General features: G+C 45.5%; 2 protein-coding genes across 2 annotated transcripts in view; one reads left to right on the top strand and one right to left on the bottom strand.

Moving 5' to 3' along the window:
* The first annotated feature begins 627 nt into the window (after positions 1-627).
* On the top strand, positions 628-4,566 carry LOC135548697 (B-cell CLL/lymphoma 7 protein family member B-A-like). The gene is made up of 6 exons (XM_064978545.1): positions 628-1,008; positions 1,447-1,522; positions 1,616-1,721; positions 1,823-1,987; positions 2,110-2,186; positions 2,379-4,566. The coding sequence occupies exons 1-6, from the start codon at positions 917-919 to the stop codon at positions 2,481-2,483; spliced, it is 621 nt and encodes a 206-aa protein (XP_064834617.1). The 5' UTR covers positions 628-916; the 3' UTR covers positions 2,484-4,566.
* Positions 4,567-5,983: 1,417 nt separating this feature from the next.
* The window catches only part of LOC135548696 (uncharacterized), a 78,598-nt gene continuing 56,733 nt past the window's right edge, over positions 5,984-27,848 (bottom strand). Inside the window, exons 13-22 of the mRNA XM_064978544.1 lie at positions 15,584-15,729; positions 15,079-15,205; positions 14,482-14,514; positions 14,251-14,360; positions 13,799-13,925; positions 13,288-13,415; positions 12,963-13,086; positions 7,983-8,141; positions 7,331-7,490; positions 5,984-6,975 (exon numbers count right to left, since the gene is read on the bottom strand). Coding sequence (XP_064834616.1) covers positions 6,887-6,975; positions 7,331-7,490; positions 7,983-8,141; positions 12,963-13,086; positions 13,288-13,415; positions 13,799-13,925; positions 14,251-14,360; positions 14,482-14,514; positions 15,079-15,205; positions 15,584-15,729 — 1,203 coding nt within the window. The 3' untranslated portion in view covers positions 5,984-6,886. The remainder of the gene's footprint in view (positions 6,976-7,330; positions 7,491-7,982; positions 8,142-12,962; positions 13,087-13,287; positions 13,416-13,798; positions 13,926-14,250; positions 14,361-14,481; positions 14,515-15,078; positions 15,206-15,583; positions 15,730-27,848) is intronic.

Genomic DNA, 27,848 nt, shown 5'->3' with positions numbered 1-27,848 from the left:
TTACCCAGTACTGGTAATCACTGTATATAGCCTCGTTATTGTTATTTTATTGTTGCTCTTTTTTATTTTTTACTTTATTTTATTTATTAAATATTTTCTTAACTCGAATGTTTCTTAACTGCATTGTTAGTTCAGGGCTAGTAAGTAAGCATTTCACGGTATTTGGCGCATGTGACAAATGCAATTTAATTTGATAATAGGACCAGAATCCTGCTGGGGTGTCTTGTCTTTCTATGGTTCCTCAACTAACAATAAAGCTTAGGGATGTCACAGTGTAACTACAATGTAACAAGTGACCCCAGCTGGTAACTTCATGTAACACATGCAAATTTAGGGAGGGCGTTCTATGAGAACATGAAGTGAATGGATCCCGAAAGCTCGCGAGAGTCGGAGCAGGACGGAGAGCTAAACCAAAGTATTTATAACTAAACCAAGATAGTTAATCTGTGCCGTTTACAGTGAGAGCAAATTAAGCATTCTTGGCAGAATTATTAAGGAGGTGGGCAAAGCCAAGCACAGCTAGCGAGCTCCTATTGGTGCGTTGTAGTTTATATTTGCATATTTAGTGAAGTGCGCAAACTCAATTCGACCTTGAACTCCTAAACAACGCAAATGTCAAGTCTACAGATTCGTGCACTGTGTTCGTAACAGATTGTAGTTTTGGGAACAGAAAAATATTTTGAGATCAGATGTTTCATCGATGAGAAAATTAGCAGAATGACGGCTCAGTTTCACCTCGTTCCATACTTTCCCACTACCCGCTACTGGACTTCCTCTCACTACCATATTTGGTGGTGAGAAAACGTTTTAAACGGATGCTTCAGCTTTATAGCCACTGTGACGTGTCTGGGTTACCCCTTCTGTCTGTCGTTTAACAGTCTGTCGGAGGCAAATCAAACTAAAACCAAGCACAAACATGTCTGGACGCTCGGTTCGCGCTGAGACACGAAGCCGTGCTAAAGATGACATGAAGAAGGTCATGGCGGTCATTGAGAGGGTCAGAAGATGGTAAGCACAACATTGTTTATTTGTGTGAAAGATCATAAAAGATTGCATATACAAAGTTCAGCGACAGGGAGGCGTGGTTTGAGACAAAATGACAGTGAAAGACCGAGAGCACAACCAATGAGAATCGCTGTGAAGCTTTCTCCCTTCAAGACAAGTGGCTTTTTATCAAGAGGCGGACCCAAAAGTAGGATTCGAGTAAACCTAGTTAGCTAGCTTTTTAATATGAATGGACAGACAGACTAGGAAGCAAGTATGCAGTGACAGTCATGTAGTAATCAATAAGATTCTAGCCAACCATAGCCAGTGAGGTGTATCCTCGCTCATTTGTAGCAGCTTTCACTAATAGCATCTCACTCTATGGAAGGGATATTTAAACAGGTGCACTTGACCCTTGAACCATTTGAATGTAATGGAGGGCAATCACATTGTTTTCTACAGGGAGAAGAAATGGGTGACTGTCGGGGACACATCTTTGAGGATATTCAAATGGGTGCCGGTGGTGGATACAAAGGAAGCAAGTTATTTTCTTATTTAATAAGCTAGCTATGTCAGTTTCTAATGTGTTGCTACCTAAAAATGCAGTGTCTGAATTTGATTTATCTTGTAGAAGGAGAAGAGTAAGGCAGTCCCGGTTGGGGCAGTCAGGGAGCTGAATTGCTTCTCCACAGATCCAGCCTCAGAAAACCCACACTCAAGTCTTCTGGATTTTCATGGTAAGGATGTAAAACAGTTTTGAGTGACATATGACCTCACCATATCTTGGCCTTGAGCTTTCTCCATTTCCTCCTATTTCCTGTACTCTCTTCCTCTCCAGATGAGAACAGTAACCAGAGCTCCTTGTCTGATGTGTACCAGCCCAAAGTGAACAGCAGCAGTAACTCCAGCCCCCAGCTCAGTGAACCTCTTAGCCCGAAGAATCTGTGTGACTTCCGCACAGACGACTCCCAGCCCCCCACTCTGGGCCAGGAGATCATGGAGGGTGAGACAGACTGACAGATGCACATGCAAATGTGCACACTTATTCCATTTTTCTGATTTCAATAAGATCAAATATATCTTTAGATTATTTAGAGGTTAAGTAAATATGTTTTTGGTTTTCAGATTCGTCATTGCCAAGTGAATTGGCTGACGAACCTCCTTTGCTGATTAAAGAGGACCTGTTGCCCCTCACTGCTCAGGTAAAGCACATCTAACAACTCAATGATCATTCCACTTTAACACCACAGCTTTGTCACTCAAACAATTTACTTTCAAGACTGTTTAATACACCACATCAGACTCATAGGTTGTCCAACAATATACTCAGAACAGCATACATTAAACTGATAAAACATGGATTCAAACAAACCTGGCTGTATTTCCCTACACAGGAGGAAGAGGAGTGTTCTGGAGCGCCACCACTGAAGAGAGTGTGTTTTGAGCAGAACTCAGTCCTGCAGAGCTCCCCCATGATGAGCTCCTCCATGACGACCTAACACACACTGCAGTTAGCATCCGGGTCGGGCCCAATTCACTTAAGGCATTTTGTTGAATCTCATTTTGTGATTTGGAAAAATTATCGTTTTCAATGAGGACACTTCTGGTTCACGAATTGAACTCTCAACAAACTTCCTGAATTTGAATTGATTTGAACCCGGCCCTGCTTAGCTTTTAGTCAGCGAGTTGCACGACCACCAGTCTATCCTCCGATGACTGCAATAGACACCATTTTAAGGACCACCATACTTGTTATGATGATGTATTGAATTAAGTTTCTCCCTCAAAGGATTTATGAATATGTAGTTTAGTTTAGCCTATTTTGTTTTGAATGGATTAACAGCCAAATACAAAATCAAAGCATCCTACCACAGATAGAACAAGGAGACAGATATTTCACCGGATATATAACTGTGACACATCCATTTGGCGTTTCCACTCACTACCCAATATGGTAGTGAGAGGAAGCCGAGTGGCCAGCAGTGGGAGAACATGCAACAAGATGGATTTTGGCTGACATTCTGCCATCAATGAAACATTTGATCTCAATTACAATTTTCTGTTCCCAAAACTAGAATCTGTTATGAACAGAGTTGACTACGTTTTGTAGACTTTAATCTTTGCCAAAGTTGTAAAAAATTGCATTGTTTAGGAGTGCAAAGGCCAATTAAATTATTGTACACGCGCACTTCACAGAGTAGGCGTTCCCTAAAATAAATATGCAGTTTGCTAGAACGGGCTAATAGGATCTTGCTAGCTCGTGCTTGGCTCTGCCTACCTCCTTGCTTGTTCTTCCCACTATGACTCATTTGTTCCCATTGGAAACGACAGGCTGTGGTCTATCTTGGTTTAGTTATACAAATCTTTGACTCTACTACAGCACTCTCCCGAAGTAGTGCAGTCGGGTAGGTTAGAGGTCTGTCCTTTTATTTTCTTGGATTTGGGAAATACCGTCTTCTGTCTCCAAAATGTAACTTTTCGCATAATCTATTTGAATACAAAACAATGATAGGCCATTTATGAAGTAATAGGCGAATTCCGCTATGGTTGGTGTTGAATGGTTCAAGTAGGATTGGCTTTATTGTGAGTGCAGTTTCATATTGTGCCATTGACACTTGTTACTCAATGCTAGCTGTCAGGATCTTTGTCACAGCAACAGTGAAAGATAAAGTTGACAATCGGCACTGCCCATTTCTAAATGAAGTATCAACTCCGTCCATTCGGGACACACTTTTGAGAAAATCAAACACACTCTGTGCCTAAATCTAAGTTTAACATTGGAGAATGTTTCAACATTACAAGGACTGTATGTGCTGTTTTTGGTATGAACATCACATTCACTGAATGAAGAGTTAATTTAAATGACTAGGTCCTTATGTTTTGTAATTTATCTCTTAGATGTTGACTTAGTAGTTATTTAAGTTAGGGTTCATTTGTAAAATTAACACCCATTGTTTTCCTCAGTCTAAAATGGAATGTCTTGAGCTATTGTCCCTAGTAACCCAAGGAAGCACTTGTATTTCTCAGATATTGTTTTGTCATGTTTTACTTGAGTGAAATTATTTTATCAGGTTAGCGTGTACACTGAAAATGTGATGTTATTTGGGAGTGACTATAATACTTAAATAGTAACCAATTATATTTATTATATAAAATATATTTTTTTCTGACAATCTAAAACAATTGCACACATTTGGCAACTGGGACACATTCAATGGTTTGCCATTTATGAAAGAAATGCTGTTAAATATGGGAGGCAAAAAGGTAACTCCCATGATGTCACTAGTTATTACCAATTTATAACAATTACAATTTTCAGTCTTATTATTTCATAGTACTGTCAGTCTCTTGATAAGACATGATTATTTGCAGGGATGCCAGTATGTTGAATGGGCCACTAAAATGAAGGCATTTGTGATGACTTCTGTATCCACATTTTAATGACCACCTTGCAGATTCATTTGGAGATGCTAGGCTTATTCTGCTAATGCATTATTTTATTTTTCAAGAAGGTAGTTTGGAGAAGAGTTTGTACTTTGTATTTTATTGTAATTTTCCAAGTAAAAATGATTTTATAAAGGAGTATGGATTTGGAAGTCTTTTGTGCACGTTATTTTGTTTGAATCTTTTTGGGAAAATATTTTCCATAGTTTAAAGGGTCAATCAGCAGTTACTACATAATTTCTTTGATGTATAAATTGTTATGTACCCATTGATTCTTGAATATAACATAAATGCTTAGTTTAACTGTTGAACCCCAAAATATACTATTTATCAATTCCAGTGTTTGTAAACAATGTATAACACTGTATAGCCTCCAGACCATGGTTAAAACAATCATTTGGATGTCCTAGAATCCATAGCTCTTTCTATGAATTTGAGTGGTAACATTTCTACATCCCTGAGTAAAAAATTAAAAAAAAACAGCAGCGGGGAAAAGGCATTATTGTTTCAATAGCTGATTGGCCTTTTAAGCATTTTAGTGAATGGGTGTTATATCATGTTCCTTAAATTGTTCAACCAGTGTGAAGTAGGCCAGAAACAGATCTTGACAATAGATGGCGCTAGAGGAGTGCAAACCCAGCAATCAGCCAATTCTAGCAGTTGACAGTCTACCTTGCCCTGTCACTCTGGAGCGTGTGCTTAATTTATTTAAATATTGTTTAATTACTGGTACATGTGCTTATGTGTGTGTAATCTTGGCGACGCAGAACCAAATCTTGCATGAAGGCTCTGTTTTCATCGGTCACGAAAAAACGAGTGCGTGGGAGTTAGATATTTGAGAACATGATGTTATCACACATTACAAATGACAATGAAATCTCCAGGCTTACAGATCAAATATTACTGTAAATCTAATAATGTGACATTTCAACTGGTGCCACGTCTCAAAGTTGATCATGATAAATGTGCCTGTGTGTACACAATTTATTAAATAAACAAACCTTTCAGTTAGATGGCACATGGTTGGTCTGTTATACAGTGACAGTATTTTTCCATTACAAGGCCTGCTATTGTTCAGCAGTGTCCGATGTGAGGACAATGAGGTACACAGTTGGATCAGCCCAGGCAAACGTCTGTACTGTATTCTGACTACTGTGGAAGTTACCGTTAGTCATCCAGGCAAACCGGACTACTGACTCACACTGGCAAACAAATAGCCTGTGTGTATACTATGCACTGCCACTGCAGGCAAACATTTACAGAAATCATTGTTCATGCTTGGAATGTGTGACTCAAAAAAAGGGCACAAAAGATGTATGCAGCAAGGGCACAGTTAGGCGTACGTAATGCACCACAAATGTGATATCTCTATGATTTGCAAAAAGCCATTTGGAACTATGAACCTTTGGTACAATCAGAATTAAGATAATTGAATGACTTTAAAAATCTTGCATTTCTGAGTGTATCCTGTGAAAATGTACTGAATGCAATTTTACCTGTTAATCGCTTCCTCTCAATCAGCTGTCAGAACCTTGGAATAACAACTTACAGCCAGTGAACAGATATGACATTAACCTTTAATATTATTCACAGATTTAAAAACATAAACATCTTCATTATTACTCATCAGCTTGCCTCAACTGTACACTGTCATCTTATCTTTATGGACATCAATTCTTTAAGAAATATTTGATTACATCTATTCCTGAATATCATACATATATATTAAGGTTCTGCACCTTTTGCTCCAGTGAAATAACCAGACGCTCTTTTAAAACACTCCCGCTGAACACATTTGTAGAGGGCCGGTGACTATTTTACTTTGGGCTAGTGGCAGTTAGTGGTGACATGATATTTTAAGGACGAGGGTAGCTTACAGCAGCAAATTCCTTGACATCATCGAGCGAGAGAAACAATATGTTGGCCGCATTTCACGTGAAAATCTTGGTAGTGCAAATGTGCTTGAGAAAAGATATCAGAAATAGAAGCTAAGAAGCTACATTATATTGCCTCAGACAGAGCAGTAAGCCCATTAGGTTAAAGACTGGCTGACCTACTTCTATTCTATTTCAATGTGTAGTAGTGGTAGTTATCATAACCTTTATGTGATTGCTCAACTGCCTTGATCCTGTAGTTTTGGCTTTAAATTCCCCTGTCAGTTCTTAACTGTCTACACATTAGCTTTAGAATTAAGTGCCACACTGACATGTTCAAGTAGAGAAAGACGATTGGATTCTGTATCGTTACTCAGTGTGTCAGCGCCGCTGCAATGGTTTCTGGGTCCTGAGATCAAGCAAAAAAAGACACAGGAAATGAACGCGATGCTTCTTGCTCATTTGTCATGGACACGTGGGCCAGATGGCTGGGAGAAGTGCTCTGCCAGGATAGAAACAAACACCACAACAAACATCTCCCATACTGCACTGGGATGCCTCATGGCTTTGGCAGGAGTTTTCTTCTAGACCAACTCCATGTCCCAGAACTGTGTGGCCTGATCAGCAGCGAATTCATTGACAACCAGGTGGTCCCTCTCGAAACTTGTTCTACCTGAAAGACATGACCCAAATTGTTCCTAGGGGACAATCTTTCTTCTACTGTGTCTAATAGACAACTGAAAATAAGTTATGTTCATGTTTTTTTCTAAAGATTTTCTTCTTTCCAGAAGAACTGGAAAACAAACAGCATTTCATGATGGTACCCCCAAAAACAAATTCAATACAATATGATATCTAGCTCTTTCTGAGACGACTCCCCGAATGGTTGTTATGATCTCAAAATAGATCCTTCACTATGTATAGCATACGGAAGTTGAGTTCAGCAAGAGTACACAACAGCAACCTGATCTGCACTATGTCAGTGTTTATCAATGACCATAAATTATAGTGAATCTCTATTGTCTCACCTCTGAAGTCCAGTACTAGTTTGTGGTTGAGATGGGAAGAGATGGTTCCGTTGTGGTTCAGGCTCCATCTCTGGTGTGTGCGTCCAAGCTCCGCCCACAGGGCCACTCTGGCCCCCACTGTGGCCTTCCCTCCGATCACTGACAGACACGCCTTACTAGCCTACAGGCAACACACAACAGGTCAATATCAAAGATACTGTACGCTGGACCAGTAACCTGGTTAAAATCCCAGAGCAGACTAGGTGAAAAATCTGTCTATGTGTTCTTGAGCAAGGCACTTAACACGAATTGCTCCAGGGTCGCCGTCAATAATGGCTGATCCCTGGCTCTGACCCCACTCTCAGAGGGAGTGGGTCAGGCAAACAAAAACAAATTTCCAATTCACACATGTGCTTGTACATGTGTGAAATATGACAAATGTAACCACCCACTTAATTACTATAATTAGCAGCAGCTAATGTACAGTTGGGAGACACCATGACAAACTGTGGAATGATCACTGGCTGGCTGCAGACCTCAGCTGGGAGGAAACAATCTATCCATATTATAGATGACTGATTTCACTTTTATTTGCATATTTCCTAGAATATTCCCATGTTAGTTTTGCTTAAAGGTTGACAAAAATTGACCACACACACACACACACACACACCTTGCAGCAGAGCAGCCCTCCGGTGAAGAGCCAGCGCTGGGTGTCCAGAGAGCAGGCCGGGGACAGGGACACTCTGGCCAGGGACAAGTCGTCCTGGACAATCTCAGAGGTCAGCACTGAACCCAGAGCACGGCTCCTTACCTCTACATAAAGCCTGGGCTGGAGGGAGACCACACACAGTACAGACTGAATGAGGGTTATCAACTTTCACAGAATGTTATATAGACCCTAGACATTGCTGCGGGGAAAATACATTTTTCACAAAAGGGAAAAACATTTAAGTAACTTAAAATAACATAGGCGGTTACAGAATACCGGGTGTGCAGTGTTAACCAGTTGTATTGCATTCCAATTGCACTGAACAAAAAATATGAACGCAACATGTAAAGTGAGGTTTCATGTTCCATGAGCTGAAATAAAAGATCCCAGAAATGTTCCATACGCACAAAAAACTATTTGTTTACATCCCTATTAGTGAGCGTTTCTCTTTTGCCAAGACGTCGTCCCCACAGCGACTGTACGTACATACCCCAACCAGAAGCCATGGATTACAGGCAACATTCGCACTGAGCTAAAGGGCAGAGCTGCCGCTTTCAAGGTGCAGGACTCTAACTCGGAAGCTTACAAGAAATCCTGCTATGCCCTGTGACGAACCATCAAACAGGCAAAGTGTCAATACAGGGCTAAGATTGAATCATACTACACCGGCTCCGATGCTCGTCTTATGTGGCAGGGCTTGCAAACTATTACAGACTACAAAGGGAAGCACAGCCGTGAGCTGCCCAGTGACTCGAGCCTACCAGATGAGCTAAATCACTTCTATGCTCACTTCGAGGCAAGCAACACTGAGGCATGCATGAGAGCATCAGCTGTTCCAGACGACAGTGTGATCCCGCTCTCCGTAGCCGGCGTGAGTATGACCTTTAAACAGATCAACATACACAAGGCTGCGGGGCCAGACGGATCACCAGGACGTGTGGTCCAGGCATGTGCTGACCAACTGGCAGGTGTCTTCACTGACATTTTCAACATGTCCCTGATTGAGTCTGTACTACCAACATGTTTCAAGCAGACCACCATTGTCCCTGTGCCCAAGAACACAAAGGCAACCTGCCTAAATGACTACAGACCCATAGCACTCAAGTCTGTAGCCATGAAGTGCTTTTAAAGGCTGGCCATGGCTCACATCAACACCATTGTTCCTAAAACCCTAGATCCAATCCAATTTGTATACCGCCCAAACAGATCCACAGATGATGCAATCTCTATTGCACTCCACACTGCCCTTTCCCACCTGGACAAAAGGAACACCTACGTGAGATTGCTATTCATTGACTACAGCTCAGCGTTCAACACCATAGTACCCTCAAAGCTCATCACTAAGCTAAGGATCCTGGGACTAAACACCTCCCTCTGCAACTGGATCCTGGACTTCCTGACGGGCCGCCCCCAGGTGGTGAGAGGAGGTGGCAACACATCTGCCACGCTGATTCTCAACACTGGAGCCCCTCAGCCCCCTCTGTACTCCCTGCTCACCCACAACTGCATGGCCGGGCACGACACCAACACCATCATTAAGTTTGCAGACGACACAACAGTGGTGGGCCTGATCACCGACAACGATGAGACAGCCTATAGGGAGGAGGTCAGAGACCTGGCCGGGTGGTGCCAGAAAAACAACCTATCCCTCAACGTAACCAAGACTATGGGAGATGATTGTGGTCTACAGGAAAAGGAGGACAGAGTATGCCCCCATTCTCATTGATGGGGCTGTAGTGGAGCAGGTTGAGAGCTTCAAGTTCCTTGGTGTCCACATCACCACAAACTAGAATGGTCCAAACGCACCAAGACAGTCGTGAAGAGGGCATGACAAAGCCTATTCCCCCTCAGGAAACTAAAAAGATTTGGCACGGGTCCTGAGATCCTCAAAAGGTTCTACAGCTGCAACATCGAGAGCATCCGGACTGGTTGCATCACTGCCTGGTACAGCAATTGCTCGGCCTCCGACCGCAAGGCACTACAGAGGGTAGTGCGTACGGCCCAGTACATCACTAAACTAAGCTGCCTGCCATCCAGAACCTCTACACCAGGCGGTGTCAGAGGAAGGCCCTAAAAATTGTTAAAGACCCCAGCCACCCCAGTCATAGACTGTTCTCTCTACTACCGCATGGCAAGCGATACCGGAGGGCCAAGTCTTGAACAAAAAGGCTTCTCAACAGTTTTTACCCCCAAGCCATAAGACTCCTGAACAGGTAATGAAATGGCTACCCGGACCATTTGCATTGTGTGCCCCCCCATTTTTGTGCAATTTGAATGAACAAAAATACCGATCCTGAGACCCATTGTCAGGCCCATTTTTTAAAAGTTATCTTTGACCAACAGATGCATAACTGCATTCCCAGTTGTGTGAAATTTATAGATTAGGGCCTAATGAATTTATTTCAATTGACTAATTTCCTCATATGAACTGCAACTCAGTAAAATCAATGAAATTGTTACATGTTGCGTTTATATTTTTGTTGACAATACATACTTTTGCAAAAAAAATAAGCAGAAATTGACTACCGCTTTGAGCATGGTGAAGTCATTAACTACACGTTGGATGGTGTATCAAATACACTCAGTCATCACAAAGGTACAGGCGTCCTTCCTAACTCAGTTGCCGGAGAGGAAGGAAACAGGGATTTCGCCATGAGGCCAATTGTGACTTTAAAACAGTTTAATGACTGTGATAGGAGATGAAGATGGATTAACAACATTGTAGTTACTCCACAATACTAAGCTAATTGACAGAGTGAAAAGAAGGAAGCCTGTACAGAATCAAAATATTCCAAAACATGCATCCTGTTTGCAACAAGTCACTTAAGTAATACTGCAAAAAACGTGGAATAGGTATTCACTTTTTGCCCTGAATACAAAGTGTTATGCTTGGGGAAAACCCAATACAACATATTACTGAGTACCACTCTCCATATTTTCAAGCTTTGATGTGGCTGCATCATGTTATGAGTTTGCTTGTAATCGCTAAAAACTGGGAAGTTTTTCAGGATAAAAAAGAAAGAAATGACTGTCTAGCAATGATTAACAACCAACTTGACAGAGCTTGAAGAATTTAAAAAAGAATGAATGTGCAAATATTGTACAATCCAGGTGTGCAAAGCTTTTAATAAGAGACTTACCCAGAAAGACTCACAGCTGTAATCACTTACGCTTACAGCTGAAAACTTACGTAAATTAGATATTTATATATTGCATTGTCAATACATTTGCAAAAAATTCTAAAAACATGTTTTCACTTTTGCCATTATGGGGTATTGTGTGTAGATTGGTGAGGAAAAACATCTATTTAATACATTTTGAATTCAGACTAACACAACAAAATGTGGAATAAGTCAAGAGGTATAAATACTTTCTGTAGGCACTGTGGTACTGAATCATCAGTAACATAGCACTAGGCTTGGGCGGTCATACCGTATACCGAGCTATTTTGAAACGGACACATTAGTATCATGTTATACTGCACAGACGAGAGTGCTGCACTCATAGAGGTCAATAGGAAACGTGACCCATGCCACATCATGGAATATGTGCAAGTGGAAGAATTTATATAGCTGCATATGGCTTCAGTCAAATCAGTGAGTGAGAAACGGGTATAAATCACCACGGCCCCTTTCACATCCTGTCTGTCTTGTCTACAAACAGGGTGAGAGTAGTGCTCCGCCCCACACACACACACACACACACACACACACACACACACACACACACACACACACACACACACACACACACACACACACACACACACACACACACACACACACACACACACACACACGCCAGTGCTAAGCCTTGTCTGTCTCTCAAAGGGTATAAATAACTTTCTGGGAAGTGGGTTTTATCAGGACCCAGCAGGCTTCAGGTTCAAAGTCCCAAGCATGGAGCTTCTGTGTGTTGACTGCATGCTAGAATTCAACAACAACCCTACATGCAGAAGAGTACAATACTCTCTCTCTCTTCTAAAAACACACACCCAAGCATGCATGCACATACACAGATAAAATAATAATACCGTGCCAGTCACACAACCTACTAACACGCTTACACTACATCCCCACCAGACACATGCATAACCCCCAATGGAATGTGAACATACAGGAAAAGCCGGTTGGACACTACATCGCTGAGCCTCTCACATTAAACAACCGTCTGGCGGGTAGTTTATTTTGTGTTGCCAACATAGTGGTGCACTAAACGATGTGGCACAGACATGGGTCACACACTTCAAGACTTCACTTGGTCGTGAGGATTCTCGAGGATTCTCTGTCTCGCTAAAACAATGTGATTAGATTTGAAATAGCTACGAGCTGTGGCTCAAAGCAGCCTCATAAATATTCAGTCAGATATTCTCGCTTGCCATACAGAGTTGAAATATCTAGCCAACATTTTGAATTGGATAACATCGCTTGTGAACACCAGAGTTGTTACGATTTGACACTTTGCTTTGGTTAAAGGCAAATACAAACACATACTAGTAGTAGTCATTGCTCCTGCTCCAGAGTCTACACATTCTGGGGGATGCGAAACAACATCCTCTCATTGCCTTCTCTGGCGAACTCACGTTGGCAATTGCTCATCACCATTCTCAAAACTTGCCGTTGCACATCTCACACAGCAAGAGCATTGCAGGGACGTAATATCGGGACGTCTGGGACTGCTCAAAGATGAGATCGATAGCCCTAAGATTGCGTCTTTGACCCGCTCACATTAAATGAGCGTCGGTGACGGCCGTGCGCCCCGAGTAGACAACGACATGGGGATTTTTGTTTCTGATCTCAAAAACTTGTCTGGGACAGCTAAATCGGGGCCAAAATCGTGTAGTGTACACCCGGGCTTAAACTAGTCAGTTGAATCTTATGCAGTAACAAAGGACACTTTGATGAGAGCGACTCAAATGTCAGTTTTGTGTGTGTATTGTACCTGTTTGAGGGGCCGTAAGGAGGCTATGGTGTCCCAGCCGCTGTGCTCTCCCCACACAGGAAGCTCCCCTGGCTGCAGCAGCATCTGACGGCCCTTATAGTGACTATATTCATACACCACCCACCTGCCAAAGACACATTCATTTGTGCACAACGTAGAGAAACGTCTTGAAACAGGTTTGGGTAGTACCTCTCTGTTTCACTTGTTTTCTTACTGAACATGACACAGGAAACTGTGTTCCTTCTCTATGTACTGTATAGTGTCTGGCAGTAATGTTTGCTGTTTAGTGACATAGGAGATGGGCAGGCTCTCTCTCTCTACTCACAGTCCACTGTCAACCCGCAGAGACTGAGTGAAGAAGTCCTTCATGTGCTCTGTGGCTGTTACGGCAACCATCTTCAGGCCCTCTAAGTAATCCAGGGAGAACAGGCTGATGGACGGGTCGGAGAAACTCTATAGACACAACAGGGAGGGAGAGCAGCCATCTTAGATGAGAACGCCTTTGGATGTACTGTACGTACGTTCTATTCTAGTGCCTGTATTGAACTATATTAGGGCAAAATACAAAAAAAAACATATATTCGTAAAGCAGTCCACTGCTTTTGGCCAGCAGTACTAAGACTTGTCTCTGGTCAAAGGTAGTGCATTGTGGGGAATAGGTTGTCGTTAATGGCACTGCAATGAACTGCAATGGTGGATGAATGGAATCTACCTTAATCTATTTATCATGGCATATAATACGGTTAAACTGCATGTGTGCTCACGTGTTTCATCTAGCTTGTTGTGCTACCTAAAGCTAGCAGTAAATGGGCTGAGGTCATGCCAGGTACGCTCACATAGGGAATGGGCCTCAGTGATTTGACAGAAGTGTCCACACAGCCACAGGAAATGAGGTCAGGATAAAGACCCTCTCCCAGGACATACTGGTTTCCACAGTAACCATCCTCATCAAAGAGCAGCCAGCTGGAAAGTGGCAGGAAGAGCAGTAAGTGTGATTTAGACATAAATAAGCATCACAGACACATGTTCTCTGCCTCATATGGCAACTACAGTGAAAGATACATTGTGGCATGCCTACAGCAGGCTACTGACAAGCCTTAATAAGCAACAACCTATAAGGGAAATTGTGAAGTTCAAATTTGCATTGACCCATAATAATAATTTATTGGATTTATATTGCACTTTTACAGTGCTCAAAGCGTTTTACATAGTAAGAGGGGACATAACTCCACCTCTAGGATCAGTACAGATCCAATAGTACAATGGTAGGTAGTCCTCTACTACTCACTTTCCCCTGATGACTCTGAAGGACATGGGGGAGGGAGATCCACAGTGTCCTGCCTCCCCCTCGTACTCCTCACTCACTCCCCCGTAGTGGGGCTGGCTGTAGGCCCGCAGCTGGAGACACAAAAGCACAACTCAGTACACACTTCACAGCTGAAACTAATTACAAAAAAATTGCCTCTTTCACTAGTCTTTTGACAGGTGAAAATAATGTGGTGGAATTCCATATACATACCAAGACCTTTGGTTCTCCGGTGCCACAAAGTTCCTGCAATAATTTAAAAAAGACTTCTTGACATATTTCCCAAGTCATATTTTCCAATATCTATAGCATACACTGAATGTACAAAGCATGTTCTGAGTGTGTCAAGAACTGCAACGCTGCTGGGTTTTTCATGCTCAACAGTTTCCCGTGTGTATCAAGAATGGTCCACCACCTAAAGGACATCCAGCCAACTTGACAACTGTGGGAAGCATTGAAGTCAACATGAGCCTGCATCCCTATGGAAATGCTTTGGACACCTTGTAGAGTCCATGCTCCGACGAATTGAGGCTGTTCTGAGAGCAAAAAGGGGTGCAACTCAATATTAGGAAGGTGTTCCTAATGTTTTGTACACTCAGTGTATATTTTTCATTGTGCCACAGAGTTACATTGGAAAGACATAGGAGGGATATCATCCCGATATGTCACTCCTTTGACACTCTTATCACACTCTTATGACACTCCTATGACACTCCTATGACACTCCTATGACACTCCTATGACACTCCTATTTGTACAAATACAAATATGTAGATCTATTCCTCTAATAGGTTATGAAACAGAGCTCACCAATCGTATGGGTCTGATAGACTTAGCTGCTCCATAGTTTCCACCCCAGTGCAGAGTGGCAGGATGTTGGCCTTTCTCCAGTATGCACTGCTCTCCGCTGAAGCATCGCTCGCTATACGCCACCCATCTGAAACCCAGCAAAGCCCAGAGACCATCAGCACCACAGAGGCAGTGAGTAGTGAATGACAAAGTCATATGAAACTATATGAACTTTAGATTGTTGGGATGCACATTGATTGAGATGTTATTGTAACTGGTCTCCTCAAATCAAATCAAATTTTATTTGTCACATACACATGGTTAGCAGATGTTAATGCGAGTGTAGCGAAATGCTTGTGCTTCTAGTTCCGACAATGCAGTAATAACCAACGAGTAATCTAACCTAACAAGTTCACAACAACAATCTGCAGGATTGGGGTCAATTCCATTTAAATTCAAGACGAAAACATAATTTCAATGTATTTCCTGAATTGACCTCAACCTTGGTCACCTGATTGATACTCACACTCCACTCTTCACAGAGATGGCAGTGGTCTTCTCAGTGGCTCCAGCTTTCTCCAGATCAGGGATGTCCAGATCCAAAATGTTCCTCCCCCCGTCTCCAGGACAGCCAGTTTCCTCCTGCAGTGACACTGAGGGCTCTATGAAGTCCTGGCAATGGGAAACATGCAGAAGAGCTCAACGAGTAAGACTGCTTTATAAAGTAGCTGCAACAACTTTTACACTGACATAGCCCCGTGTTAATATGAAGAAATGTGGGCTGGTTAACTGTATATAAACATACGCAACTGTTCATGTTCAAGTAGCCTCAAACTGAAAAACTCTACAAGCTGCATTTACATAGCTGCTGCATTTAGCTTAGGTAGTTCATTGTGAACCCCTCTGTAAGCATTATTCATATTGGGAGCTTTACAAAATGGCTGCTGGCGACGACACGTTGGTGTAGAGTTGATCAAAAGAGTGGTGCCGCTAACAGCCACAGGGCACGAGTAGAGGGAACTGGAATGCTAATTAACCTGCCATATGATAAAACAGCTAGCAATTAGCTCTACCTGTTTAATCCCATTAGGAGCATAGCCTTGCCTATCCTAGCCAGGAGTTAGCTGTAAGAGTGCTTCTACTAGCTAGCGCTTCTGACTGATACTTGGAGGCTAAAATAGACACTTAGCCACCGTTCAGTGGTGAGGTGATTGAAAGGGAGTGGACTAGAGGTTTGATGGCTGACAAACTGGGACACACAAATGGCCAATTTAAAGAATTTGGCCTGGTTTCAGACAAATGCCTGTGACGTTGAGGGCTGGAAAACACACAGATGCACACACACATGCAGGCACATTCACAACCCCCAACACCAGGGTTTCCTTTAGCCGGTAACAGCCAAAAGCTGAAAAATAAATGAAAAGCCGATTAAAAAAATTGATGATAATCCCATTGATAATAATCCCATTGCGAAATAATGCATTTCGGCCTATTCATTTATTTAAATACCAGTCAATGTAGCACTAGAGCAGCTGCTTCAGCTCATCAAACAGCTGTTGGTTGCTGCTAGAGTGAAACGCGCTTAAAAAAAAGAGCTACTATTTTTTATTTCTCAACAGTTTTTTATTTTTATGAACACATGACCTTTCCATACGGCACATCTGTCCTGGCCGACTCAGCAAGTAGAGCTCTTGGGGGAATTATAGGAAAAACAAAAACACTCAAAGATATTGGTTATTCTACTTATTCCAAACTGCATCAGACGTGTGTCCTGTTCTGGACTATTCAGCAGGAGTGTGGGGTGCTAAGAAGTATCTCAAAAACGTCCATAACAGAGCATTACGCTATTTTTTTAGGTGTCCACAAGTTTGCACCTATACTGGCAATAACTGGGGACATAGGCTGGGAACCCTGTGAGGTGAGATGGAAGCTGTGTATGGTGAGACCTTGGAATACACTGTTGGATTGTAAGGTTCTGTATTTATTTTCTTAGTAAACCTTGCTGAATGTAACCCTGTCTTTCATTTTTGTTCATTGATTTCACCTGTGTTAGTTACTCACCTGGTCTCATCAGCTCCTTATTTAGTTCAGTTCATTCTGTTTGTGCCTTTGTGAGGTATTGTTCGTTTTGACTCTACTAAGCATTTTCCTAGTCGATTGTGAGAATCAGTTATAGCCTTCAGTCCTAGTTTTGACTCACCTGCCTGTTTGCCTACCTGTGTATGACCATTGCCTTCCTGTAAACACCTGATGAGCTCTGCACGTGAATCTACACCTTTTTCTCCCTGAGTATTCATTACATGGATATGTCAATTGCCATAATAGCCAGCAAAGTTTTTCAATGGGTTCTCTCCATAGGGGGAGCCTGGGCAACTAAAATGTCTGAACTTTTCCAATAGTCTGACTGTGGAGAGTTGTACAAAAATCAAATTAACCTCTTGAGTGTAGGGAGCAGTATTTTGATGTTTGGATGAAAAACGTACCCAAATTAAACGGCCTATTTCTCAGGCTCAGAATCTAGAATATGCATATAATATGCTGGCCCTCGACTTCTTCTCGGGCCTAACAAAACCCGTGCCAATATATCCTCCAAACACTGGCTTCTCTGGCATTATCACTTAAATATATATTTTGGTCAAATTATTTTTACTGTTCTAGGGACATAACTATTGCTTGAATAACCTTATTTACTATTATGTATTGACTTCATTTTCAGTCTTTATGTGGTGCGCACAGAACACTGGAGGAATTATCAATGAATTTGACACTAAAATGTAATTCAATCATTCATTGAAGCGCATTTCCTATTTGACAGTCAAGTGCATAGGCAACTAGGCAGGCTTCAGTACGTCACACACCACTTTGTAATGAGCTGGAGGCAGTATGCATTTAGAAAACATATACTTAATTGTTTGAAACTGAATCTTTTAGTAAATATTATAAGCCATATCTTACCTTGCTTCAAAGTACCATAGCCAAAATGCAACCAAACGTGCAGGCAATTATTTTATGATTAATCTCCTTCACCCATTGAAACCAGTTTCCTATTTCTCTCATGTTCTATTGGTTTTCAAATCAACTGTCTCTCATTGCCCAGCAGCCAAAGGTACAATCACAATCATATTAACCCAGGCAAGTTGTCTTTAGATCTCCCCTCTCTAAACATTTCTAAAGGATATTTTCATCTCCGTCTCGTGAAACAGCTTGCATGTGCAGTGCGCTTTTGACAACAGTCTTTTCCTGCTAATTGCATTATGGAACAAACATTTGAGCGTAGTCTACTGCCTTGTGTGCATTGCTGCCCTTATCATGTGAATAAATAACATTTTATCAACATTTTAAGCTAAACGTTCTGATCTGTTTCATGAGCCTCATTGCTTTATTTATTTTTTCAGGATGTAGCCTAGACCTGTAGGAATTTGGGCTCTATCATCCAAGAACTGTCCCAGAGTCTGTTTGGAATAGGCTATTGATGTCACACCCTGACCATAGTTTGCTTTGTATGTTTCTATGTTTTGTTTGGTCAGGGTGTGATATGAGTGGGCATTCTATGTTGGATGTCTTGTTTGTCTATTTCTATGTCTGGCCTGATATGGTTCTCAATCAGGAGGCAGGTGTTAGTCATTGTCTCTGATTGGGAACCATATTTAGGTAGCCTGTTTGGTGTTGGGTTTTGTGGGTGATTGTTCCTGTCTCTGTGTTAGTTTGCACCAGTTTAGGCTGTTTAGGTTCTCGTTACGTTTATTGTTTTTGTACTGTTCGTGTTCTTTTTTCATTAAACATGAATTTAAATAGCCACGCTGCATTTTGGTCCTCCTCTCCTTCGACAAAAGAAAACCGTTACAGAATCACTCACCACAACAGGACCAAGCGGCGTGGTGACAGGCAGCGGCAGCAGGAGCAGTACGAGGAGTACTGGACATGGGAGGATGAGTTGGATGGAAAAGGACCCTGGGCACAGCCTGGAGAATATCACCCCAAAGAAGAGCTGGAGGCGGTGAAGGCGGAGAGGTGCTGGTATGAGGAGGCAGCACAGCGGTGTGGATGGAAGCCCGAGAGTCAGCCCCAAAAATGTATTGGGGGGAGGCTCACAGGAAGTATGGCGAAGCCAGGTAGGAGACCTGCGCCAACTTCCTGTGGTTACCGGGGGGCTAGAGAGACCGGGCAGGCACAGTGTTATGCTGTGAAGCGCACGGTGTCCCCAGTGCGGGTGCATAGCCCGGTGCGGTACATACCAGCTCCGCGTATCGGCCGGGCTAGAGTGAGCATTGAGCCAAGTGCCATGAAGCCGGCTCTACGCATCTGGTCTCCAGTGCGTCTCCTTGGGCCGGCTTACATGGCACCAGCCTTGCGCATGGTGTCCCCGGTTTGCCTGCATAGCCCAGTGCAGGCTATTCCACCTCGCCGCACTAGCAGGGCGACCGAGAGCATGCAACCAGGTAGGGTTGGGCAGGCTCGGTGCTCAAGAGCTCCAGTGCGCCTGCACGGTCCGGTCTATCCGTCACCACCTCCACGCACCAGCCCTCCGATGGCAGGCCCCCGCACTAGGCTGTCTCTCCGGCTCATCCTTACAGGTGCTCCCGCCTGTCCAGCGCTGCCGGAGCCTTCCTCCTCTCCAGCGCTGCCGGAGTCTCCCGCCTCTCCAGCGCTGCTAGAGCCTTCCTCCTCTCCAGCGCTGCCGGAGTCTCCCGCCTGTCCAGCGCTGCCGGAGCCTTCCTCCTCTCCAGCGCTGCCGGAGTCTCCCGCCTGTCCAGCGCTGCCGGAGCCTTCCTCCTCTCCAGCGCTGCCGGAGTCTCCCACCTGTCCAGCGCTGCCGGAGCCTTCCTCCTCTCCAGCGCTGCCGGAGTCTCCCGCCTGTCCAGCGCTGCTAGAGCCTTCCTCCTCTCCAGCGCTGCCGGAGTCTCCTGCCTGTCCAGCGCTGCCGGAGCCTTCCTCCTCTCCAGCGCTGCCGGAGCCTTCCTCCTCTCCAGCGCTGCCGGAGTCTCCCGCCTGTCCAGCGCTGCTAGAGCCTTCCTCCTCTACAGCGCTGCCGGAGTCTCCCGCCTGTTTGGCGCTGCCAGAGCTCCCGCCCCTCAGTCCAGAGGCGCTAGAGCCCTCATTCCAGAGGCGCCAGAGCTACTCAGTCCAGCGCTGCCAGAGCCTTCCTCTCCAGCGTTGCCGGAGCTTCCAGTCTGCCCAGCGCCATCAGAGTCGCCAGTCTGCCCAGCGCCATCAGAGTCGCCCGTCTGCCCAGCGCCGCCAGTCTGCCCAGCGCCGCCAGTCTGCAAGGAGCCGCCAGTGCCGCCAGTCTGCCCAGCGCCGCCAGTCTGCAAGGAGCCGCCAGTGCCGCCAGTCTGCAAGGGGCCACCAGTGCCGCCAGTCTGCAAGGGGCCGCCAGTTCCGCCAGTCTGCAAGGAGCCGCCAGTGCCGCCAGTCTGCAAGGGGCCGCCAGTGCTGCCAGTCAGCCAGTGCCGCCAGTCAGTCAGGGGCCGCCAGTCAGCCAGGGGCCGCCAGTGCCGCCAGTCAGCCAGGGGCCGCCAGTCAGCCAGGGGCCGCCAGTCAGCCCAGAGGCGCCAGAGCCCCTCAGCCCAGAGGCGCCAGAGCCTCTCTGTCCAGAGCTTCCGTCCCTCTGTCCAGAGCCTCCGCCCCTCTGTCCAGAGCCTCCGCCCCTCTGTCCAGAGCCTCCGCCCCTCTGTCCAGAGCCTCCGCCCCTCAGTGCAGTGGGGTCATTTAGTAGGGTCGCCATGGTTAGGAGGCCACGGAAGCGGATAAGGTGGCAGACTAAGACTATGGTGAAGTGGGGGCCACGTCCAGCTCCAGAGCCGCCACCGCGGACAGATGCCCACCCAGACCCTCCCCAATAGGCTCAGGTTTGCGGCCGGAGTCCGCACCTTGGGGGGGGTACTCTCACACCCTGACCATAGTTTGCTTAGTATGTTTCTATGTATTGTTTAGTCAGGGTGTGATCTGAGTGGGCATTCTATGTTGGATGTCTTGTTTGTCTATTTCTATGTCTGGCCTAATATGGTTCTCAATCAGGAGGCAGGTGTTAGTCATTGTCTCTGATTGTGAACCATATTTAGGTAGCCTGTTTGGTGTTGGGTTTTGTGGGTGATTTTTCCTGTCTCTGTGTTAGTTTGCACCAGTATAGGCTCAGTCACTTTGGATTTTCTTTTTTCTTGGTTTTGGAAGAGAACGTGAGCCAGGTGCGCCATTCTCCTTGGAGATGGTGCAAAATCCACCAACACGGTCGGTCCCTGGGATTGGGCTGGCCAATACGATTCGGTTTGCTTGGAAGGAAAAGGAGTTGGAGCCTTTAGGACGGGAAACTTTTGGAAGGACAATCTTGACGGGGATTCTAAAGCTGACGGTGAAGGACGTGTTTTGCTTCCAAGGCAACTCGTTGTAGGGAGCATACGACGTGGCACTAAATACAGAGGAGAAACATGATGATATCCTGAGAAGGGCAAGAGCAGTGGGAGGTGAGAGGCTGATGAGCCACTATGAAATAACAAGCCTGGCGAGGAACAACTTTAGGGTTGTAACTGTCAACATTTACAACCCATACGTTAAAGACGAAGAGGTGAGGGCCTTTCTGGGGAGATACATGGATAACATCTCCTCAGCAAGGAACCTCAAAGACTCCCTTGGGTTTTGGAACGGGAGGAGAGGCTTCCAGGCCCTCCTCAGGGAGGATCCAAAGGGACATGGTGGCTACCTCCATCCTCCTGCTATGTTCTCCCTAGGGGCTGACAGGGGGACGTTGTTTTATGCACGTCAGCCCCCATTTTGAAGGCGCTGTATGGCCTACGGCCACATCTTCGTTTCGTGCAGCACAAGAATCTGGGGAGCACGAGGCAAAGGATTGTGACAAGCCTAAGGCGTGCCACGGGTGTGGCTCGACAGCACACCTGTGGCGGGGGTGCCCGGCTCGTCAGAGGTCATACGCGTCTGCGGCTGGGGGAGCATGAGAGAGAAGAAAGCGAGGGAGGGGTGGTGGAGAAGGAGACGGTGGAAGAGCAAGTGGAGTGGGGGGAAAGTGCCCTGGTGGAAGAGATGAGGGGTATGGTGGAGGAGCTGGCGGGGGGGGAGGGTGGTATCTCTCCACTGCCGCCATCACCAAAGAAGAGAGTGAAGATGAGGGTGCGATTGGCCGACAGTGAGAGAGAGGGGATGGCCAAGAGAGCGATGGGGTTATGGTTAGGTGGGGAGTTTTTTGTTTGGGGACTCAGCCTCCCCTATTTTTTTCCAAACCAGCTGCAGCGCTGGGGAGGGAGAGGGGTGTGGGAGTAGACCCAGGGTGCAGGGCACCCCGGAGCCAAACACTATTCCTGCATCCTGGGTTGGCGAGATGGAGGAAGAGACGTCAGGAGTACGGATGGTGTTATCACCGGTAGATATGGAGCAGTGAGGGTGAGTCTCCTGGTTTTGTTTTTTTTTTTTTGTCTGGGTTTAGTATGTGAGTGTATTACATGTTTTTATTTTATTCTTTCATTGGGTCTAATTTGACTTTTGTTAGTTTAAATGTAAGGGGTTTAAGGGATTTTGTTAAGAGGAGGGCGGTTTTTAGTTATTTGGAGGGTGTGGGGTTTGATTTTTGTTTTTTTACAGGAGGTTCACCTGAGGGATGGAGGGGATGTTAGTAGGTTTAAGAGGGAGTGGGACAAGGGGGAATCGGTTTGGGCTATTGGGGGCTGCACTCATCAGGGGTAGGGATTTTGTGTGGGCACAGGGAGGTAAAAGTGGAGGGTTCTTTTGTGGTGATGCAGGAGAGGGTTATAGGGGTGGATGTCACGATAAGGGATTGTAAATTTAGATTAGTGGTGGTGTATGGGCCACAGGTGGTGGCAGACAGGAGGGAGATGGTGGACTGTCTGGCGCCCCTGTGTGTCACAAATAGGAAATTAGTGATAGGGGGGGATTTTAATACAGATTTAGGAATAGGGGGGGATAGCAGTGCAGGCGCCATCACCGGGCTAATGGCTTGCCATGGTCTGGTTGATGATGACCTGCACACTACTCCGAAAATGGCCGGTCCTACATGGTGCAACTCCAGGGGGTTGCGCGGAGGCTCGACTATAATTTTTGTACCCAGGTCTTTGGGTAAGTTGTCTGGGCGGCTTTTGCCTGTTTTCTTTTCAGATCACGACGGGGTGCTCCTGCAGGTGGGGTCGCCAGTCTGCCTCTTTGGTAGGGGGTACTGGAAGTTAGATCGGGATGTGCTGGAGGAGCAGGCTTTTGTTGACCTTTTTTTTGGTTTCTTTTGGAGGCTTCCTGTGCTTGGCCCTCCTATGTTGAACATAATAAACGGCTCTCTATCCACCGTATGTGTACCAAACTCACTAAAAGTGGCAGTAATAAAGCCTCTCTTGAAAAAGCCAAACCTTGACCCAGAAAATATAAAAAATTATCGGCCTATATCAAATCTTCCATTCCTCTCAAAATTTTTAGAAAAGGCTGTTGCGCAGCAACTCACTGCCTTCCTGAAGACAAACAATGTATACGAAATGCTTCAGTCTGGTTTTAGACCCCATCATAGCACTGAGACGGCACTTGTGAAGGTGGTAAATTACATTTTAATGGCATCAGACCGAGGCTCTGCATCTGTCCTCGTGGTCCTAAACCTTAGTGCTGCTTTTGATACCATCGATCACCACATTCTTTTGGAGAGATTGGAAACCCAAATTGGTCTACACGGACAAGTTCTGGCATGGTTTAGATCTTATCTGTCGGAAAGATGTCAGTTTGTCTCTGTGAATGGCTTGTCCTCTGACAAATCAACTGTAAATTTCGGTGTTCCTCAAGGTTCCGTTTTAGGACCACTATTGTTTTCACTATATATTTCACTTCTTGGGGATGTTATTCGAAAACATAATGTTAACTTTCACTGCTATGCGGATGACACACAGCTGTACATTTCAATGAAACATGGTGAAGCCCCAAAATTGCCCTTGCTTGAAGCACGTGTTTCAGACATAAGGAAGAGGATGGCTGCAAACTTTCTACTTTTAAACTCGGACAAAACAGAGATGCTTGTTCTAGGTCCCAAGAAACAAAAGAGATCTTCTGTTGTATCTGACAATTTATCTTAATGGTTGTACAGTCGTCTCAAATAAAACTGTGAAGGACCTCGGCGTTACTCTGGACCCTGATCTCTCTTTTGAAGAACATATCAAGACCATTTCAAGGACAGCTTTTTTCCATCTACGTAACATTGCAAAAATCTGAAACTTTCTGTCCAAAAATGATGCAGAAAAATTCATCCATGCTTTTGTCACTTCTAGGTTAGACTACTGCAATGCTCTACTTTCCGGCTACCCGGACAAAGCACTAAATAAACTTCAGTTAGTGCTAAATACGGCTGCTAGAATCTTGACTAGAACCAAAAAATTTGATCATATTACTCCAGTGCTAGCCTCTCTACACTGGCTTCCTGTCAAAGCAAGGGCAGATTTCAAGGTTTTACTGCTAACCTACAAAGCATTACATGGGCTTGCTCCTACCTATCTCTCTGATTTGGTCCTGCCGTACATACCTACACGTATGCTACGGTCACAAGACGCAGGCCTCCTAATTGTCCCTAGAATTTCTAAGCAAACAGCTGGAGGCAGGGCTTTCTCCTATAGAGCTCAATTTTTATGGAACGGTCTGCCTACCCATGTCAGAGACGCAAACTCGGTCTCAACCTTTAAGTCTTTACTGAAGACTCATCTCTTCAGTGGGTCATATGATTGAGTGTAGTCTGGCCCAGGAGTGGGAAGGTGAACGGAAAGGATCTGGAGCAACAAACCGCCCTTACTGTCTCTGCCTGGCCGGTTCCCCTCTTTCCACTGGGATTCTCTGCCTCTAACCCTATTACAGGGGCTGAGTCACTGGCTTACTGGGGCTCTCTCATGCCGTCCCTGGAAGGGGTGCGTCACCTGAGTGGGTTGATTCACTGATGTGGTCATCCTGTCTGGGTTGGCGCCCCCCCTTGGGTTGTGCCGTGGCGGAGATCTTTGTGGGCTATACTCAGCCTTGTCTCAGGATGGTAAGTTGGTGGTTGAAGATATCCCTCTAGTGGTGTGGGGGCTGTGCTTTGGCAAAGTAGGTGGGGTTATATCCTTCCTGTTTGGCCCTGTCCGGGAGTGTCCTCGGATGGGGCCACAGTCTCTCCTGACCCCTCCTGTCTCAGCCTCCAGTATTTATGCTGCAGTAGTTTGTGTCGGGGGGCTAGGGTCAGTTTGTTATATCTGGAGTACTTCTCCTGTCCTATTCGGTGTCCTGTGTGAATCTAAGTGTGCATTCTCTAATTCTCTCCTTCTCTCTTTCTTTCTCTCTCTCGGAGGACCTGAGCCCTAGGACCATGCCCCAGGACTACCTGACATGATGACTCCTTGCTGTCCCCAGTCCACCAGACCGTTCTGCTGCTCCAGTTTCAACTGCTCTGCCTTATTATTATTCAACCATGCTGGTCATTTATGAACATTTGAACATCTTGGCCATGTTCTGTTATAATCTCCACCCGGCACAGCCAGAAGAGGACTGGCCACCCCACATAGCCTGGTTTCTCTCTAGGTTTCTTCCTAGGTTTTGGCCTTTCTAGGGAGTTTTTCCTAGCCACCGTGCTTCTACACGTGCATTGCTTGCTGTTTGGGGTTTTAGGCTGGGTTTCTGTACAGCACTTTGAGATATCAGCTGATGTACGAAGGGCTATATAAATAAATTTGATTTGATTTTGATTTCCTTGAAGGCCTCCGGTCCATGTGCGAGGGGTTTTTAGAGTGATGGGAATTAGTTAAGGTGAGGATTAGGGCTTTTATAATAGGGTATTGTAAAAGGAAAAAAAGGGAGGAGAGGAGGGAGGTGGATCGTATCCAAAGGTTAATTGAACTCGAGTACGAGGCAGGCAACCTCGGCGGGTCGTTTGACTGGGAGAGATCCGCAACCCTAAAGGCGCAGCTCAGGGAGTTGCAGGAGCGGAAGGCTCGAGCTTTCCTGGAGCGTGCGCATAGTGGCTTTCTAGAACACAATGAGACTTGTTCTGCTATGTTCTTTAAGTCGGTTAGGGCCAGACAGAGTAGGAAGGTAATGCATGGCGTTAGGGAAGAAAATGGTAGTATAGTTAGAAAACCAGAGGAAATGGTCAGGGTGACAACTGATCATTTCCAAGGTTTATTTAAGGAAAGGGAAATAGATGTAGTGCAGGGAAATGTGTTTTTAGAACACTTGTTCAGGCGGTTGCCGGAGGACATTAGAGAAGTGATGGAGGCGCAGATCTCACTAGAAGAGGTTGAGAGCGCTCTTAGGAGGATGGGAAAAGGGAAGGTGCCTGGGATGGATGGGCTGCCGGCTGAGTTTTATCTCAAGTTTTGGGGTATACTTGGACCAGTGGTCCTCGAAGTCTTGAAGGCCATCCTTGAGACGGGGGTCCCGGGGAGATCAATGGCTGTTGGTGTGCTGTCACTTTTATATAAGAAGGGGGAAGTAACAGACCTTGGCAACTGGCGGCCGTTGACTATGCTGTGCGTAGATTACAAGCTACTATCAAAGGTTTTAGCAGACCGGTTGTGTACAGCCCTTCCCTACGTCGTCCATGAGGATCAGACGTGCGGGGTAGAGGGCCGCTCTATTAGATGGAACCCACAGTTAATCAGGGACTCCATCGCTTGGGTTGAAGATAGAGGCCTGCCTTTAATGGTAGCAGCGCTAGATCAGGCGAAAGCTTTTGATCGCGTGAATAGATCTTTTCTATTCAGAGTGTTAGGTCGATTAGGATTTGTGGAGAAGTTCATAGGATGGATTCGTACATTATATGTTGGAGCGGGGTGCCGAGTTAGTGTAAATAGTCACTTGGGTGACGTTTTTGACCTCTCGTCTGGGGTCAGGCAGGGGTGCCCACTCTCGGCTCTCCTCTTCATTCTGTACATGGAGCCTCTGGGGGCTGCCATTAGGGTAGACACAGGGGTGGAAGGCTTGTTGATCCCTGGAAGTGGTGGGCTGCGTGTTAAGATGACACAGTACGCCGACGACACTTCCTTGCTGCTGTGCAAAGACTTGTGCCTGACAAGGTCTCTTGCCATCATTGGGGATTTCACCCGAGCGTCGGGAGCGGTTCTGAAACATGCAAAGTCTTCCGTTAAGTTTTTCGGAAGATGGCGCGGTAGAACGGATGTGCCCGGGGGGGTTATCTCCCTGTGGGGGCCCTGAGGATTCTCGGGGTCCATTTTGAGACCTCCGGCTCAGCGACGCTGAACTGGAACATGGGTATCGCAGTGGTACAGAGGAAGCTAGCGATGTGGAAGGCTATTTGTCTTTTATGGGCAAGGTCCTGGTCCTAAAGGTGGATGTGTTGCAGTCTCTTTTGTATTTGGCGTACATCTACCCATTGCCGGCTTGTCTGAGGAGGCCTCTAGTGAGGCTTGTGTTTCAGTTCATGTGGAGTGGCAGGTACGAGTGGGTCGCCAGGGCACGCATGCTCTGTCCCATCGGGGAGGGAGGTAGGGGGGTACCACATCTCCCTCTCAAGCTGGACGCAATTTTTGTTTCTTTCTTGTTAACGGAGCTTGCTCATCCAGTGATACACCCGTCCGGTTACCTCCTGCGGGTGTTCTTCTCGTATCAGGCGAGAAGCGTAATGGTGTGGTCTAACACGGGTCCTCAGGCGGAACAGCTGCCGTGGCACTTTGGCCATGCAGGCCAAAGGGTTGCGTGCGCACCCTGAGGTTGAAGTTGCCCGAGTAGGTTTAGATCACAGGCACCTGTACGAGGAGGTCAGACAGGCAGGGAGTCCGGCGCCTGTAGTGGGCATCTCGGCAGTGGTCTGGGAGGGA

This window comes from Oncorhynchus masou, chromosome 11 (assembly GCF_036934945.1).
Source record: "Oncorhynchus masou masou isolate Uvic2021 chromosome 11, UVic_Omas_1.1, whole genome shotgun sequence".
NCBI lineage: Eukaryota > Metazoa > Chordata > Actinopteri > Salmoniformes > Salmonidae > Oncorhynchus > Oncorhynchus masou.
Note: the sequence above shows the minus strand (reverse complement) of the source record. Positions and strands in the feature narration are given on the sequence as shown.

Excerpts from the sequence above, each read along its gene's own strand:
- LOC135548697 (XM_064978545.1), top strand. The coding sequence starts at position 917 with ATGTCTGGACGCTCGGTTCGCGCTGAGACACGAAGCCGTGCTAAAGAT. Across the intron at positions 1,988-2,109 it reads GGGCCAGGAGATCATGGAGG|ATTCGTCATTGCCAAGTGAA; the intron begins GTGAGACAGACT and ends TTTGGTTTTCAG. Across the intron at positions 2,187-2,378 it reads TGTTGCCCCTCACTGCTCAG|GAGGAAGAGGAGTGTTCTGG; the intron begins GTAAAGCACATC and ends TTCCCTACACAG.